This window comes from Austrofundulus limnaeus, unplaced genomic scaffold (genome assembly GCF_001266775.1).
Source record: "Austrofundulus limnaeus strain Quisiro unplaced genomic scaffold, Austrofundulus_limnaeus-1.0 Scaffold448, whole genome shotgun sequence".
Lineage (NCBI taxonomy): Eukaryota > Metazoa > Chordata > Actinopteri > Cyprinodontiformes > Rivulidae > Austrofundulus > Austrofundulus limnaeus.
Window position 1 is genome coordinate 64001 of NW_013952850.1, and position 12734 is coordinate 76734.

General features: G+C 42.3%; 1 protein-coding gene across 1 annotated transcript in view; it reads right to left on the reverse strand.

Annotated features, from left to right (window-relative positions):
* Positions 1 to 5051: 5051 nt before the first annotated feature.
* Positions 5052 to 12734, reverse strand: part of LOC106529490 (probable G-protein coupled receptor 158) — a gene marked incomplete at its 3' end in the record, with an annotated part of 70554 nt that continues 62871 nt past the window's right edge. Inside the window, 2 exon segments of the mRNA XM_014024941.1 lie at positions 5052 to 5205; positions 5337 to 5475. Coding sequence (XP_013880395.1) covers positions 5052 to 5205; positions 5337 to 5475 — 293 coding nt within the window.

Consider the following 12734-nt stretch of genomic DNA (forward strand, 5'->3'; position numbering starts at 1 on the left):
CCTCAACTCGGGACGTTGTGGGTCGGTGGGCGGAATACTTTGAAGACCCCCTCAATCCTACTGACACGTCTTCCCATGAGGAAGCGACCCTGGGTCGGACTCTCCAATCTATGGTGCCAAGGTCACCGAGGTGCTTAAAAAGCTCCTCAGTGGCAGGGCGCCGGGGGTGGATGAGATTAGCCCGGAGTTCTTTAAGGCTCTGGATGTTGTGGGGTTGCATTGGTTGACACGACTCTGCAATATTGCATGGACATTGGGGGCAGTTCCCCTGGATTGGCAGACCGGGTTGGTGGTCCCCCTATTTAAAAAGGGGGAATGCAGAGTGTGTTCCAACTATAGGGGATCACACTTCTGAGCCTCCCTAGTAAGGTCTACTCAGGTGTCCTGGAGAGGTGGGTCCGTCYGATAGTCAAATCTCGGATTCAGGAAGAGCGGTGTGGTTTTTGTCCTGGTCATGTAACAGTGGACCAGCTCTACACCCTCTGCAGGGTCCTGGAGGGTGCATGGGAGTTCGCCCAACCACTCTCCATATGTGTTTTGTGGACTTGGAGAAGGCATTCGACCGTGTCCCTCGGGGACTCCTGTGGGGGGTACTCTGGGAGTATGGGGTACCAGGCCCATTGACACGGGCTGTTAGGTCCTTGTATGACCAGTGCCAGAGCTCTGTCTGCATTGCCGGTAGTAAGTCAGACTCGTTTCCGGTTAGAGTTGGAGTTCGCCAAGGTTGCCCTTTGTCACAGATTCTGTTCATAATTTTTATGGACAGAATTTCTAGGTGCAGCCAAGGTGCTGAGGGGATCCTTTTTGGTGACCTTAMGGTCACATCTCTGCTTTTTGTGGATGATGTGGTCCTGTTGGCTTCATCAGATCATGATCTCCAGCTTTCACTGGAGCGGTTCACAGCCGAGTGTGAAGCAGCCAGGATGAGGATCAGTGCTTCCAAATCCGAGACCATGGTCTTGAGCCGGAAACCAGTAGCTTGCCGCCTCTGGGRCGGGGAGGAGGTCCTGTCCCAAGTGGAGGAGTTTAAGTGTCTCGGGGTCTTTTTCATGAATGAGGCAAGAATGGAGCAGGAGATCGACAGGCGGATTGGTGCTGCATCTGCAGTGATGTGGGRGCTGTACCYGTCTGTCGTGGTAAAGCGGGAGCTGAGCCAGAAGGTGAAGCTCTCGATTTACCAGTCGGTCTACGTTCTWACCCTCATCTATGGTACCTACTACCATCTACCATCTATGGTCACGTAGATGGTAGTAGATAGATGGTAGTGACCGAAAGAACGAGATCACAGATATAAGCGGCCAAAATGAGTTTCCTTCGTAGGGTGTCTGGGCTCTCCCTTAGAGATAGGTTAACAAGCTCGGTCATCCAGGAGCTGCTGCTCCTTCACGTTGAGAGGAGCCAGTTGAGGTGGCTCGGGCATCTGGTTAGGATGCCTCCTGGATGCCTCCCTGGTGAGGTGTTCRGGGCATGACCCACTGGGAGGAGGCCCAGAGGAAGACACAGGACACGCTGGAGGGACTGTCTCTTGGCTGGCCTGGGAACTCCTTGGGATTCCCCCAGACGAGCTGGCCCAAGTTGCTGGGGAGAGGGAAGTCTGGGTCTCTCTYCATAGGCTGCTGCCCCCGCGACCCGATTCCGGAAAAYCAGCAGAAAATGGACGGACGGATGGAAATAAAGATGAAATAAAGAAAATGGCTTTGCTTTATTTACTGAAAGCAAGTGAATGTTGCCCTCATCAGATAATTAATTCACCATATAATTTAGAGGCTGTCTGTTCGGTGAGTTTTACCACTCCAGGAGTTGCGAGCTGACAAACTATTTTTTTGTCCCAAGCCCAGTTTAACACTGCAGTCAGTTTACTGAGCTGCTGACCCACATCGGTGCTGATGTCTTCCGCCAGGACACCAACTGCAGACGTTTAATTTCAGCTAAAGAGCTCCTGTCCATCTGTCTCAGGTTAGTGGGCAACATTCAGGAAACCGTCACGTGGAAAAATTAGTCTCTCTGATTGGTTGGCACAGCGCATCAAGCAGCAAAAGTTGAATATTTTGAACTCGAGCGTAGGCTGCTTTGGATGCGCTACATACACGGAAAATGCTCTACTGCACCTACCGCTACATTGCGCACCACGCTAAACTGGTTAAACATGCCACGCTGTTCCTTGACGCACATCCACCATAGACTTTGCATGTAAACTGGCTGCTTCAGCTGCTCAAAACGTGTCRGGTGTGWACCCGGCTTAAATGGTARACAAGAATTCTTTTCCTTTGACTGCTCAAAGCCAGGAAGTGCAAAAAGGTACCTAATTCAATGCCACAGGCATCACACAGACCATTGTCAGGAAGTCCCATCACCATTTTCACCATCACCAAGATTTGCATGAAACTCTCAAAGTAATCATTGGATATGCATCTACAACAGAATAGTTTTTGAAATCTCCCCTATGCAAGATGACAGCCACAACTAATTAACATTAGCAAACACAAAAACGGCTATACCTCAGGCAGTTTTACAGGCATTAAGCCAAAATGTAGTGTGTTAGTAGCTGAGACTGATTCCAAACACACATTTTTGATCACATAAGATCTGGTTTTAAATTTAACTACTAACTATTATCTCATGGACCACTGAACAATGATAATTATAATAATAATACTAATAATTATTATTYTTATTAGAGATGCACGATATATCGGTATTGATATCGGTATCGGCCGATATTGAAATTTTTTTTAGTTTAGGTTAGTTTAGTTTTTTAGTTTTCGTTTTTTTTAGAATATCGGTATTGGTCATAATAGATATTAATATTGACACTGCGTAACCAGGAATAACTGAAGTAGGGAGCAATGTCAGAGGTCTGGTCATTTATTTACAGTATCAAAAAAGACCCAAGTGTGTTTATGTATATATGTATACTATAATTTGTGMGTTTGTGTAATATCGGTAAATATATTACTAATTATCTAATTATAAATATCGGTTATCGGCCATAACAGCAATAATTATATCGGATATCGATATCGGCTGAAATTTTCATATCAGTGCATCCCTAGTAAATATGAATAAAAATAATAATAATCCTGAGTTGTAATTTGATGGTTGAAAGAGAGTATTAGTCTGGAGGAAGAATGGGCCTCATGCAAGAACATGTTCGTATTCTTATCTTAAATTTCTCTTACTTATGTTCGTACAAAGGGTTCGTATGAACATGCCACGTCAGATTCAACAAACATTTCTATCTTCAGGAAAAGTGTTTAAATGAGCTGCGTAAATTCCACCTGTTCGTATCCAGCTGCTCGTGCACGCGAGAGGAGATTAGCGTAATTACCAGCCCAAAAATACCATTTAAGGCTATGTTTCCTACGTCAGATACAGGGAAGTGTCCATTCATGAAAATGACAGCGAAAACTAAAAAGAAGAACTTTACGAGTTCAGAGATTGAAGACCGTCTGTCAGAGATCCAGAAAAGWAAATCTGTCATTTTTYGCAGGTCAGCTGTGGAATAAAATGAGCTGCTAATAGTATAAACAACTGTGTTAAATCATTTTCATTTATTCAGAAGCCACTGTTGCGAACCGTACCGTGGGAAGAAGAGTAAGAAAATGCTGTGTTTGGTGCTTAGGCAGACAAAGGGCACAGTGAGATGGCTTGAAGAAGAAGAACAGATGAATAGGCAGGTATGGTATAGGTATAGGTATGAATAGGTGACGTGCAGAAGATCAGACAGATAAGAAGGGCTGAGGTTGTGAATGGCCTTGAATGTGTGCAGCAGGATTGTAAACTGAATTCTGAACAGGACCGGAAGCCAGTGAAGTTTCTGTASAACTGGGGTAATGTGGGAAAAAGAGAGATTTGGCAGCTGAATTTTGGACCATTTGAAGCTTACGGAGGGGTTTGTGTGGCAGACCAAAGAAAGCAATAATCAACTCGAGAAATGACGGGACAATGTACCAGGATGGAAGCAGAGAGCAGGGAGAGGGATGGACAGAGTCAGTTGATGTTACAAAGGTGGAATCATGCACACTGGGTAATATTATGTGAGAGTGAAATGAGAGAGCTCTATGACATGACACTATTGACACAGACTCTACCTGAGGGAGGAACCAAAGAACTGTCAATATAAAGTAAAAAACAGATAGGATAGGGTGGATATAGTACTGATGAGTAAAAACTTAGTTTTATCTGTTTAATTAACTGGGATATTTTTTAGGCAGGAAGTGAGGGCGTAAGTGAAAAAGTTGATGCAGTGGGTAAGAAGAGTTGGGTGTTGTCAGCAAAGTAATGGAAATGGATTCTACATTTACATAAATTTTGCCATGGCAAAATATGTAGGTGATGTAAAGAAGGGGCCCAGGACAGAACCTTGGGGAACACCTGAAGTAATGGAGGAAGAGTGGGATCTAAACGATTTGAGTTGGGTGAACGGAGTGCAGCCAGAGATAATGATTGAAACCAAGTGAGGGGTGTGTGGGTGATGCCTTTGGATGACACTCTATGAAGAATGAWGTTGTGGGAGATTCTATCGAAGGCTGCACTCAGATCTAGGAGGATGAAGAGGGAATGGATTAAAACACTTTCAAAGTAATTATTGGATGTTCCTTTATCAATCAAATTACAAATTATATTTTTATATTCAGCCCAGTTTAAGATCGTCACTGTTTTAGCCAACACAAAATTGATTTAAAATGTTTTAGATTTGATTTAGTCATAAAATTGATTTACATGATGTGAAATATCCATCCATCCATTATCTATACCCGTTTATTCCTTTTCTAGGGTCACAGGTGCCCATATCCAGCAGTCACAGTGCGAGTGGCCGTACACCCTGGACAGGTCACAAGTCCATCACAGGGACACACAAACAACCATTCACACTCTCTCACACCTAGGGACAATTTAGAGTTGCCAATTAACCTAACAGTCGTGTTTTTGGTCTGTGGGAGGAAGCCAGAGTGGCCGGAGAGAACCCACGCATGCACGGACAGAACATGCAAACTCTACCCAGAAAGGTCCCTGGGCTGGGATTTGACCTGGCAACCTTCTTGCTGAGAGGCATCAGCTCTACCAACTGAGTCCAAATGTGAAATGCAAAAGCTAAATACCTTTGGAATGAAGAGCAGGACCAGTGTCACCGTGATGGTGACATGAGTGTGTGTGAAGGAGAGTAGCAGCATCCAGTCAGGATGGAGAGACTGAAAGGTGAACCTGGAGGCAGAAAAAACAACAATCACCCAACATTTTGTTTCTGTGTGATTCAAAATATACAGTCTTAATTGCTGAAGGTGTTGCTCAAGCAAAAGTGATGAACTTTTCTGGATTGSAAAGGCTTTGGTTACCGAAACAAATGGAACATAGATGAGAGAAACAGCTCGTTGTGGATGGCAATGCCCATGTAGCGAGGTTCATGGAAGGCTGAGGGGACAGGCCTGACAGCCGTCCACAGGGAGCTGCCCCAGCACAGGAACAGGAGTTCAGCTGAGGCAGAAGGAAGTACTGAAATGAGTGGTGGTCACACAAGTTCAAAGAATCATGTTTGTTATATTCAATTATTACTGGTTTGAAAAATACAGACCACTATTCAAGGTAGTCACCCGCTTCAGATGTTATCATCCATGAAATGGATCCGTCCCATYGAATGGCTTCTGATTGTCAGCTGGTTAGTATGAGGCATAAAACCACTTTCTGGTTAACATGAGGCATAAAACCACTAACTGGTTAATATGAGGCATAAAACCACTATCTGGTTAACATGAGACATAAAACCACTATCTGGTTAAAATGAGGCATAAAACCACTATCTGGTTAATATGAGGCATGAACCACTATCTGGTTAGTATGAGGCATAAAACCACTATCTGGTTAATGAGGCGTAAAACCACTATCTGGTTAGTATGAGGCATAAAACCACTATCTGGTTAATATGAGGCATAAAACCACTATCTAGTTAATATGAGACATAAAACCACTATCTGGTTAACATGAGGCTTAAAAATAACTGGTTAATATGAGGCTTAAATCCACTAAGGTTAACTTTAGAGCAAATGACATGGTTAGCACTAAAGACACCACCCTCCAACGGTTGTATATTGTGGCGTTCCAATAGGGCAATGGGTAGAGTGCCAGACCAGGGCTGGAGACCGACATGGACACGGACACAAAAATTTTATTACATTAACCCACTAGGGGGCACTYTRGGGACAGTCTGAAGCCTAGAAGGCGCAGTAGGGACCCTCTCAAGCCATTGTATGGGACTGATAACGCCTAATAACGTCCATTTCATGGACTGATAACATCAGAATCCCCTGAGGTAGTCTTCAATACAGCCTAAAAGAACACAAAATCAAAGCTAAAATCTTGTTCTTTTAATGCACTACTTTGATTTCCTGTAGAGAGATWCATTTGACCTGTTTGAAAAGGTAATCTGAGTAAAATTCTGAATGATTAAATTCATTGTTAATATAGAGAGATTTTTTAAAGGTCATCAGTTTGAAGAATTAGAGATTACATCTAAAAAGGTCTGATAAGCTAACTGCTAGTCCGAATAATAAAAAAAGACCAACGATAGCCCACTTTTGTTCACTATCTTCTTAGAACCTTTACCTATTAAGATTAGAGAAGACTCCAGAATCAAGGGTTTGATTAGAGGGGGAAGAGAACACAAATTATTTTATATGCAGATGATATTTTGTTTATGTGTCAAAATCAGGCTAATTCTGTAACGGCATTGTTGGAAGTTATTGAGGATTTCTCCAAATTATCAGGTTATAAAGTTAATTGGCATAAATCAGAGGCAATGCCAGTCTCATAGACCTGTAGTGCTAGTTCAATAACAGCCTTCAAATTTAAATGGTTACACAAAGGGCTGAAATATTTGGGAATAGTACTTAATCCAAACCTAGAGGAAATTATGCGGGACATTATGGAAAATTTGCTCACTAAGATTAAGACTAACTTGGATAATTGGAGCAAGCTTCAGTTGACATTATGGGGTAAAATAAATATAATAAAGAGGAGTATAGCTCATTTGATTAATTATTATACTGGAATGATACCAATATGTATTCTCCCACAAATTATTTTAAGATAAAATATGATAAAAGATTTTCTTTGGAAAGGTGGCAAATCTCGTATTAGCATTAGTAGATTGAATCAACCAAAAAAGGAAGGAGGATTAGCCTCACCCAGTATAGAACATTATAGTATCTCATTTGGATTGTCTAAGTTATGTAAACACTGGTCAAAGACAAAAACTGATTTAGACTGGGTTCTAATTGAGCAAGAACTTACCTCCGCATTTACCCCTATTGAAGTATTAACCCAAAAACTAGAAAACAATGGGAATAGGCAAGACAAGCATATTTTATTGTTCTCAGAAAAGGTTTGGCAAGAGGTACACAAGAAATTTAACATCTCTCCATATTTCCAAAAATACTCATCCCTGTGATATAACCCCAATATTAAAATTGGTAAACAAACAATTTATTGGCCACAATGGTTGAAAAAAGATATAAGAATTGTTGGTGATCTATATGAAGAGGATATATTTTTTATTATACAATGGGTTTATGGAAAAGTTTAAACTGGAAGGTAATAATCATTTTTGTTTACAAATCAGAGATTATATTAAAGATAGAATGAAGTTTCCTCAGGAGAAAAATCCATTCTGTCATCTTTGCAGCCAAGTCTCACATTTTTAAAGCCACTACTAAATTTTCCAAAACGTCTCAGTTCCTTCTCCAGCACCTCGTTAGGAATAAAAGGTGGAACACAGTGATACATGTCGCAGGTGCGAAAAGGGGAGCGACTGTCAGAAACAAATGATCCAGCACAACTCCATTTTCAACAATCTGGTGAACCAGACGCTCTTCTCTGAGAAAAACCACCACTGCTTTATTCATCTGCGAGCTATAAATAATATTATCATGCCCCACCTGTTCACCTACAACCAGGAGAACTTGTTCCACTGTGTAACGTAGATCAGCCACAATTCTGATACCATGACTAATTGACAGGCCTGGCAAACCCTCAGCAGAGAGGGACGCCATTATGCCTAGAAACTGTTTTAATCCAGATGTGAAATGATTTGGAATTGAGTGATTCCATATTTTTTTCACTGTGCTTGGTCAATAAAAGTTACATTCACTGACTTCCACAATGCTTTCTCTTCATTTCTTTGAGTGTTCCTGAAAACCAACAAGTTGCACATGACCTTGTTATTGTATCATGTTTTTGATCTGAGTTTGTTTTACAGAATGAAATGTCTGAATGAGTGTTCATCCAAGACTGCTGATTCCATACATTTTGCCAGGGGTTGTAGTACCCCATATCTGCACAAAGACCCACCTCCACGAATCAGATTCAAAGAAACAGGAGGTCTGAGAAGTCGAGACCAATCTCCAGACCCATCAGGTCGATGGAGCAGAGGCCAGTCCCCTTCACCTGATCGAGGAGGGGCTTTAGGCCCTCCAGGTGGGAAAAGAGCTGATCGTGATTCATCACAAAGCAGGTATGATGCTTCTGAAAATCAAGAAAGGTCTCAAAATCAGTATCCTCCTTCTGATCGTGAACTCCATAAAATTGCGAGGAACATTACTCGTTTCGAACTAGGCCCAACAGGCTCATATGAAACAAGAGCCTATCTAAAGGACATTGATTATTATCTCAAAAGCTACCCAAATGCTACTACAGAGAATAAACTTTACCTAATAAGACTTACATTGAGCAGAAAGGTAAGCACTTTTGTTGACCGCCAACCAGAAATGGTCAGGAAAAACTACTACTTTCTGTGTGAGGTCTTAGAAAGAGAGTATGAGCCTAATGCAGGGCCCCCTGGCTACCCATCAGCCAAACACATAAAACAAGGTCAAAATGAACATCCCCATGAATATTATTACAAGGTTTTGCAGGCTTATTTTGGTAACAGAAATGAGCCGTTCATGGAGGAAGATGCAGGTTTTAAATACCTCTTTATCCAAAACCTTCACGAAGACACAAGTGCTCAACTTAGCCTTCTCGCTAATTAGTGCGTRAGTAACATGCAACAATTGAGAGATTGGGCTGTCTCTGCTTTTGAAAAGCTAAAAACGACTAAAACACAACCAGTAGACTTCTTGGGAACTGGTAAATCCTCACCTTTAGAATTGGAAGGAGCTCAAGCAGAGTCTCCTCCTCCTAAAAAGAGTAAAAAAGAAACAAAACTTTCAACCCAAAAATCCCAAAATAAAGGTGCTAACTGGAACCAAAAACAGAAATGGGGTGATAGAGAACAAAAAAGGGACTACAGACCTCAACAGTGGGGTCCACATCCTAAAAACAAACAAGATAGGGGGTACCAGCGTTACCTTAACAACCGCGGGTGGTCTCAAAAGAGAAACCACAATACCAAGACTCAGCCCCTCCCTCACCAAGGGGAGAATGGTCTGAAAAAGGTAAAAATCCACTAAAGCCCCCCAGAAAAAAGTAAACAACTCCAACTTTCTGAGTGCAGAAGAGATGGAGAAAGTACGTTGTTTGTTAGAAAACATGGCAAAGAAAAAAATAATGATGATCTACCTGAAGTAGGGTGTATCGACTTGGTACAGACGGACTCAATGTGTGAATCAGACACTGACGTCATCTCCTTGGAAAAAAGGGGGGTAGACTCAGACATGAATGGTGCTGTGTTGACGGTTCGGACAGACCAAGACGACGTACAGACTGACCAACATAACAAGAAAATCTGGGTGAAGCCTACTGACATGGAATTTCTTGGTGACCTAACCAAAAAGGGGGTCGCAAACAAATTTTGTCTGTCACTCACACTAGAGAAGGAACTCACACATAAGGCTSTCCTAAACACAGGATCTGACATAACAATTATGTCAGTCAAATTGTTTGAGAAGCTGCGTGTAGCCGCTAAACGTGCAAACAGAAAACTCGATGTGCCAATCTGTGAAAGAAAATTATCTTACCACTAGATGGCAGTAAAGTGCTGACTTGTCTCTTACCTGAATGTTTTCTGGTAAACGGGGTTAATCTTGGGCTTTATTTTTAGCTTCCACTAAGTTTTATTGATCATATGTGCTTTTGAACTTGCGGACCTAAATGAATTGACTAGCACTTTAGAAACTGTGCTACTAAAATTTGAATTAGCGCTGTCCACTACTGTCAATTATTTTCAAGTTTGGTCCACCAATTTAGAATTGACTCATGTAATAGGTGTATGATTTCATCTGATCATGTACAATTTTTTTAAAGATATGGCAAAATTCCTGTTTAGCTAGCTTGACTAAGCTATTTGCCTATGCACAACTCAAACTATTTAAAGTGTAACACCCCAAAATTATCTTTTTTAGCTGATAAACTATCTGTCTAAAAGATTATTTAATACTATTTCTGTGCTAATTTGGACATTTTTTATGTACTTGATCAAATCTGCAATATTTGGTCTAAAAAAGTCTTTATATTGCATACTATGGGTAGAGCAGTGGTACTGCAGTCTAATTTTCATAATGGTTAAACGACTCTTCATGATGACGTGTCTTCTCCACGGTTTCATCACAGCGGCTGTGTTCTGGTGTAAAAGCCTTTCTCTAATGGTGCGTTCACACCAAATGCGATTTCAGCATCAGGAGCATCAGGTTTACATGCAAAGTCTATGGTGGATGCGCTTCAATCAGCGTTGGGAAGTGCTGCGGCGCCTCCAGCGCGATTAGAGCAGCGCGATTTGAACGATTTGAACGATTTGAACGATCTGAGCGTTCAACGCGCTGAGGCGCAAATCGCTGAGGTTAGAAAATCTGAACTTTTGCAGCTCGACGCGCCGCATCAACCAATCGACATATTTCCCGATGGGACAGTTTACTGAATGATGTCCACTAACCTGAAACAGATGGAGAGGAGCTCTTTAGCTGAAATTGAGTGCCTGCAGTCGGTGTCCTGACAGGAGATANGAGTGCCTGCAGTCGGTGTCCTGACAGGAGATATCCTCACCAATGTGTGGCAGCGGCTCATCAGACTGGACTCGGGACAAAAATAGTCCTGAAAGCGAGCTGTGAGCCTCTCCCGCAGCTCCTGGGTGATGAATCTCAGAATGTCTCTGAATTATCTGGTGAATTAATTATGAATTAATTATCTGATGAATGTGACATGCTCTTGCTCTCTGTAAATAAAGCAAAGCCACTTCCTCATCCGACATTAAACAGAGCCCGACAGAGGAGGGACGGGCGGGGAGGCTGTTGCCGTGCAGCGCTTRAASAGCTGACCTGCGTCTGACCTCAAAGTGCACAAGTGTCCAACTTGAAGCGTTGGATGCGATTTTGAAGCTGAAATCGCGTTTGGTGTGAACGCAGCTTAAGACACYCCCCTGTAGCAGTCAGAGGGTGGAACAGCTAGCATAGCATGATRGTCTGTTACAGCTTTGTATTAGCATGTTAGTGACTAATATCACTACACAATCTCACACACAGACACACAACAGCCTCATTCACAAAACGCGTCGTTCCGGGCCTAATGCACGATCTGTCTTCCTTAGAGCATTCAGAAAAAAACACGTTTGCGTCTGTTTTAATGGGGAACCAGCAGGTTCTCACTGGCAGTGTTGTTTTCGTTAACGGTGACGAAATATTTTCGTTGACGCCCTCTTTTTTCATGACGATAACGTGACGGTAACAAAATAAATATAGCTCTTTTGATGAATAAGACATGACGAAACGTGTGTTGAGTTTTCGTTGACTAGACTGGACGAAAATGTTACTCGATGGTCTGTCAATCATTTAGAATGCAGAGTGGAGGGAGGGACAGCAGCGCTGTTTTGCTATGTTCACACCAAACGCGTTTTGAGCGGCCAAAAAGCGTAAAACGTCTCTCGTTGGACGCACTATGTTCAGACCGAAGAACGCACTAGTGTTCAGACCAGAACAAGCGGCTGCAGCGGGGTGTGGGAGGAGCGTGTCCTCGGCAGGTGAAATAAAGATAAAATAAAAGAAAATGGCTTTGATTTTTTTACTAAAAAGCAAGTGAACGTTGTGCACAACAGATAATTAACTCAGCAGATGATTTAGAGGCGATTTGTTCGGTTAGTTTCATCACTCCAGAAGCTGCCAGCTCGCTGACTTTGTTTTGGTCCTAAGCAGCTGATCCACATCGGTGCGGATATGTCCTGCCAGAAAATCCAACTGCACATGGTCGATTTCAGGTAAAGATCTCCAGTCCGTGTTTTTCGGTTTTCAGTGGGAGACGCGTCGAGCGGCGAAAAGTTCAGGGGTCTCATTTATAAAGGATTGTGTGGAAACCATACTAAAAGTGAACGTACGGCCAAAAGGCGGAAATGGCATACGCCAAAAAAAATTCAGATTTATAAAACCATGCTTACGCACGTTTCTGCGCATCTTTCCTTTATAAATCACAGCTGCACGTCAGAGTTTGTGCACGAGGTCCCGCCTCAGGTTCTACTTTACATTGACTGTTTATGGTTGAGTGTGGGCGTACGCCCACACTCAACCATAAACAGTCAATGTAAAGTACAGTCATAAACAGTCAATGTAAAGTACCTCATGAATGTTAAGATGGATTTAAATCAGTCAGCTGATCAGTGATTGGTTCAGACACGCTCCGTCGTGCATCTGGAGGTTGACAGGTGCTGACTGACAGCTGCTTACATGAACAGAATGTCTGTAATTGACGGATTTTCCCTGATTTTTCAGGTTTACAGACGTTTTGAGTAATCTAATGATTTTTATCAAAAACTAAACTTC